This window comes from Carex rostrata, chromosome 1, assembly GCF_964058835.1.
Source record: "Carex rostrata chromosome 1, lpCarRost1.2, whole genome shotgun sequence".
NCBI classification, from domain to species: domain Eukaryota; kingdom Viridiplantae; phylum Streptophyta; class Magnoliopsida; order Poales; family Cyperaceae; genus Carex; species Carex rostrata.
This window is the reverse complement of record NC_135918.1, coordinates 10,525,094-10,530,342: the sequence shown is the minus strand read 5'-3', so window position 1 is coordinate 10,530,342 and position 5,249 is coordinate 10,525,094. Positions and strand designations below refer to the sequence as shown.

The 5,249-nt window shown below is 34.8% G+C and overlaps 1 protein-coding gene across 4 annotated transcripts; it reads right to left on the bottom strand.

Moving 5' to 3' along the window:
• Positions 1–253: 253 nt before the first annotated feature.
• On the bottom strand, positions 254–2,440 carry LOC144566100 (alcohol dehydrogenase 1-like). Of its 4 annotated transcripts, XM_078315982.1 has the most exons (4): positions 2,315–2,401; positions 1,424–1,506; positions 1,266–1,341; positions 254–1,165 (listed from the first exon to the last, which is right to left on the bottom strand). In XM_078315982.1, the coding sequence occupies exons 1-4, from the start codon at positions 2,349–2,351 to the stop codon at positions 1,107–1,109; spliced, it is 255 nt and encodes an 84-aa protein (XP_078172108.1). In that variant the 5' UTR covers positions 2,352–2,401; the 3' UTR covers positions 254–1,106. The 4 variants fall into 4 exon arrangements, 1 of the variants encoding a protein (XP_078172108.1); XR_013515129.1 differs by lacking the exon at positions 2,315–2,401 and adding an exon at positions 2,415–2,440 and having other exon boundaries at positions 1,008–1,332; XR_013515119.1 differs by lacking the exon at positions 2,315–2,401 and adding an exon at positions 2,415–2,440 and having other exon boundaries at positions 1,014–1,341.
• Positions 2,441–5,249: the final 2,809 nt, after the last annotated feature.

Genomic DNA, 5,249 nt, shown 5'->3' with positions numbered 1-5,249 from the left:
AACAAGATTGAACAATGAATTTCAAAACAGTATAAAACAAAGATAGAATGCGTACATTTGGTGCCATGATCAAACCCCAGCCAGTATAACATTTCACAATGCTAATGAACCACATATCATGTGGCAATGACCTGCCTACTTTTAACACAACGTTGTCAGGACCCAGATTATATTGTCGTGCCATTTCATTATCTGTAATCAAAGTCTACTAATTTAATTGCAAAATCTTCAGACTAACTAAAACAGCTGGAAGGACATTTCTTTCTGAGAAGGATCGAAAGGGGGAAGAATCGTCGGAGCGAATTTGTGAGTGTGTCAAAGATTCATTCATTTCTTGGATAAAGTTCCCTCACCATACCTTGATTTTTCACTAAGCTTTACTCAAAGACATCAAGCTAATCCTATCAGGAGTCTACGCACGTAATTGGTAATATTTTTAATTAATGCAATTGTTCATAAACACGTGCAAGTAGACTTGAGAACAGGGATTACCTGATCAAGCTGCCCGAGACGGGTTAGGATACAGTCAGCTTCAGCCTCGTCATGGTTAGGCCGATGCAATCCCAAGCTCCTTTCTCATTCGATCCTGGAGAAGCTGCTTCAAAGTTTCAGCTGAGCACACAATGTTCAGTGCAGAGTTAGGATCCCTCATTCCATTATTCTCTACAACCTGCCCATCACAACAACACAAATTGAAATTCAGCCCACTTTCCAATAAATCAAATTCTTCAACTTCCTTTCTTGATTTTTTTTCTTTGTTTTTTCTTGTGGCAGAGTTAGTAAATTTTTCTTCCAACTTTTGGTATAAAAAAAAAAAGTATTTTTCGTGAAAAATATAGAGCGAAAGAAAATAAAGTAGCATGTGTAATGTTGAGAACTAACTTAATTCAGAACTCATAGGTTATGGTGGTAAACAGGAAAACCAATCATTTTTGTTTATTGTTTTTGCTTGGTCATACATAGGGCACTATATTTTCAAATAGCTATATACAACTTGCATATATTTTAAGTTTAAGATGATTTTACAACAATTAAATAAGATTAATTTGAAACTGTAATAAACATGCTTTAATATTGTACTTGCTTTTGCTATATGGTTGGTATTGTCAGTAGCACAATTGGCATTGTTTTTCTGATACAATTTCCTCTAAATTTGTTCTTGCCCCTGTGCATAGTGAAAGGGACAATTGTGCAAATCAAGAATCAAACCAGGTGAACTGAAGATCTTATATTGGATTCTAGAGACGTACCAAAAAAATTCTTACATAGGTCAAATTTGTTTGGCTTCAAATCAACAACAATGATGCACAAAGCTCCTGCCAGCCTAACTCCCTGGACAGCCTAATTACCCAAATAAATCGCTCCATACTGAAGCTCAACTTGTAACAACTCATTGAAAAAAGAAAGTGAAGAATGTACTTACCACCAAGGCAACAGTTACCAGAACACAAATTACCACAGTAAAACCCTTTAGTGGTCTTGCAACATTACAAGTACCATGAAGACCTAAATAACCAGAAAAAACAAAATAGAAATCAGATCAATTAACTATAATATCATAAAAAAATAAAAACAACTTACTTTTTACTATTTTTTTTATAAAGAAGGCATAACTTACTATTTACTAATGGCATCCAAGAACTAAAAGAACTCTGGCACTAAATTTTAGCATCTAGATATTACTCAATTGAGTTTGTTCATCAGTTGCAAGTGTGTGAACCATTACAATTGACAGTTTTCTCAAATTGGAAAAATAAAAGAATAAATAAGATAGCAATGAATTACTAAAAGTAATCTAATTGAAATAAGAAATAGTAATTCCGATTACCTTTGAAATTTATCAATGTGAAACATGTGTATGTGACAGTTGAGTCCAATAAAGGTGCTAGATGAGGGTTGATCAAGTTTCAGTCAAGAAAGTCACCATAGAAGAGACGACAGCTTTTATTAGGCCTGAAATTTGGAAAGGGCGAAGAGAGTATCATCAATAAAATGATTGGAACACTATACTTTTGGAGAGGGACTACAGTATCCATGTTCATTTATATGATAATATCCTGATTAACTGATTAAGGCAATAAAGGGAAATTTGAAAGAGTACAGTGTCCATTTTCTCTTTGTAAATTTGGTAAACACACATAGCAGGACTATGCCGTATAAGAGTATGCATCTTGATATGATTACGTGTTTGAGTACATTAGTATTGCACAATGATATAACCTATTAGGTACCAAAACAACTATAATAATAATATCATAAAAAGATAATAAGAACTTACTTTTTACTAACTTTTTTTTTATAAATACGGCTATACTATTTACTAATGACATCCAAGAATCCCCAATATCCATTTCTTATCCATAAACCATCAACAATGGAAATCAAAATAGCTTGAAGCTACATCAGATACTTACCGGTCTTTTTGCCACAGCTCAGAACATCAGGAGCAATGTTGGGAGATTCAGCTCAGGACTTAGCTTACAACCAACCTTCTTGTTTCAGGTCTGACCATCACCTATGCTTTGAGAAGGCAACAACTCTTTTCAAGTTGATATCATTCTTCATTGCTTTTGTCAGTAGCCCAATAAATAGCTCTGGCTGAGGAATCAACATAAACATTGAAAATCATAAACTAAAGTTTACAAAATACAATTAAGAACAAGTGCGTGAGAGCAGGCAAAAGAAAGGGAGAGAGAGAACCTTGGAAGAAGTTAGTGCAGCTGGAATAAGAAGCTTTGCATACAGAGCACGGTAAAACCGTTCACTGGCTATTTAGTTTTTTGAAGAGATCTAGTACAGAAGCATCAAAGCTTGGACACCCACATTGAAATTCACCAAATGAACCTTCAAAAAAGGAATAGCAAAATCATACGTTAACACTTAAAAATTTTACATAATATAGGAGCAGTTGGGTATTGTTACCTAACTTCCACAAAATTACATTTAGTGCCTAATAATTGCTTCATGTTTGCATCACAAATATTTGAAGTTTTATGCAGACTGTTTTGGGAATCATATTTTAAAGCTCATTTTATGTACTTGTGAGAAATATCTTCCAATATACCTAATACAAGGATTCCAAAAAGTAATTTGTTGTTTTATAAGACATTTTAATTGCTAAAATAAACTAATTCATTCTCCAGAAAAGGAATAGCACAGTTGCATAGATTGAACTAATAAAAGAACATATTATTTCAGAAGATCAACTAACCAATTGAAAGAGGATAGGTGTTTGAACTTATAATATATCATCAGCTTCATCACTTGAAACAAAGGGAAAAGTTCTGTTCACCCCCTGCAAATATAACAAACAATAAGTGTCACACCCCGTAGCCAACCTGTACAAAAATGCGACAGGGTCCCTGCCGTAAACATACAGTTTCCCGTATGCCTACAAGGCAATTACGATTCATTTACTCAATTCCCATAAATCCCAAATATATAACCCCATTCAACAAGCAATTAAACAATTCAACACAATTCTGAGAAAACAAATATAAACATAACTCCTGATTCAGTTCAAAAGACACCAATATACATCACATCGTACAAAAACTACGTATATGCACATATACGTAGATAACATATCACAACCACAAAAACCAAAATCTAACAGGTATCATAGAAACTCTGGTAGAAGGACAAATACCGAGGCCTAAGACTGTCGTGCCTCACCGCTCCCTGCTACATCAGAACCTGAAAAGGATAACCCAACGGGTGTGAGAATAAAATCTCAGTGCGATAATTTGCCACATACGAACCCCTGGACTTGCAATCAAACTTTATTTTCAAAAAGAAATTATCAACAACGCATTATACATGTATAACATTATATAAACATGAATGCATACCTGACAGCAGATAATCGAATGAATTACAACACAAGAGTATTAAATCGAATTTCAAATCAACAACAATTGGGCTTAATTATTTCAATAAGTCTGGTAGCACTTACCGATGTACCACCCAGCTGTACCGCAAACCCGTCGACAACGGTAGGGTTCCAGACACCTACCGAAGGCCACCCTACTGAACAGTATATGACACCCATCGGTAGTGCTTGGCTTGACCATTTCCTAAATTTTTAGTTACAGATCATATTCAGAAAATTCATTAAGAATCATAATCTCAACCGAACATTCAAACGCATATCTTATCAAATTATGCATACGACATCTCACACTAGTCACTCATATTACTACCATTCACAACTAGTTTCATACTGCTCCTGCCCCAACCGGTCTGGGGACTTACACGAGCCTCAGAGACTAAAGCTTTAGAATCCTCCCAAAACCCGTGCACCAGGTTTTGCAAATTGGTCACACTTTGGTGATCCATAACATACCATTTCATCTCATTTCCAATTCCAGTGACTTTTCATCTACAATCAGATCATAATAGATCGACACAAATGTATTCAATACCAATATGCAAGTCAATCAACTTACCAAAATTCGAGTTCGATAATATTAGGGCATGAAATGCAAATGCACAATTCATATAATGCAATCAACAAGAATATTCAACATGTCAATAGAATTACAATTTAATTCTGAAAATAAAACATCAGACAAGTCCAGAAATCCCGCACCTGAGTACGCTGTTCTTAAGTAAACCTTACGTCTTAAACTCCTCGAGGTTCCGTACGCTGTTGCCTTATCGATTCTATTTAGAATATATACCATTAGGGTTTAATTAGCTTATAATTGCTATATAATTGACATTATATAATTACGATTCGATACCCCTTCGATTAGGTTTAAAAATACTCAATTATTACAAATCTGCACAGTAATTGCGGCCCGTAATGGTGTTGTTGCGGCCCGCAGCCATCACAGCTAAAGAATTGGTTAAGTACCAGATCATGTTGCGGCCCGCAGGGCTTTCTATTGCGGCCCGCAATTCACATGCAGAATTCAATTGTTTAGTTAGAACTTGTTTCGATCGATGCTCGGTTACGACTTATGGTTGCTATGCTTTGGTGCAGTTTAAAGTGTATATCTACTTGGTTCATTCAAGTTTTCGACACCATACAACCATTCAAGTTAATATCAAATTCTAATTTCATAACTCAAAGTTCGAAGGTTCGACACATATTCGGTAATTAGTTTTAAATAGCAATTCGGGTTTCAATCGAAAGAACTTAAATATTTGCATAACTTTTATACTTTCAACCCTTATAATATTTCCAAAATATAAACCCTAGTTTCAAAAACCTTAAACCCAAATTCATAAATTCAACTCAATTG

Bases quoted from the DNA above. Each gene is read 5' to 3' on its own strand.
- LOC144566100 (XM_078315982.1), bottom strand. From the start codon at position 2,351: ATGGATATTGGGGATTCTTGGATGTCATTAGTAAATA. The intron at 1,507-2,314 runs GTATAGCCGTAT...CTGGTTATTTAG, and splicing joins TTGGATGTCATTAGTAAATA to GTCTTCATGGTACTTGTAAT. The intron at 1,166-1,265 runs GTAAGAATTTTT...CACTATGCACAG, and splicing joins GCCAAACAAATTTGACCTAT to GGGCAAGAACAAATTTAGAG.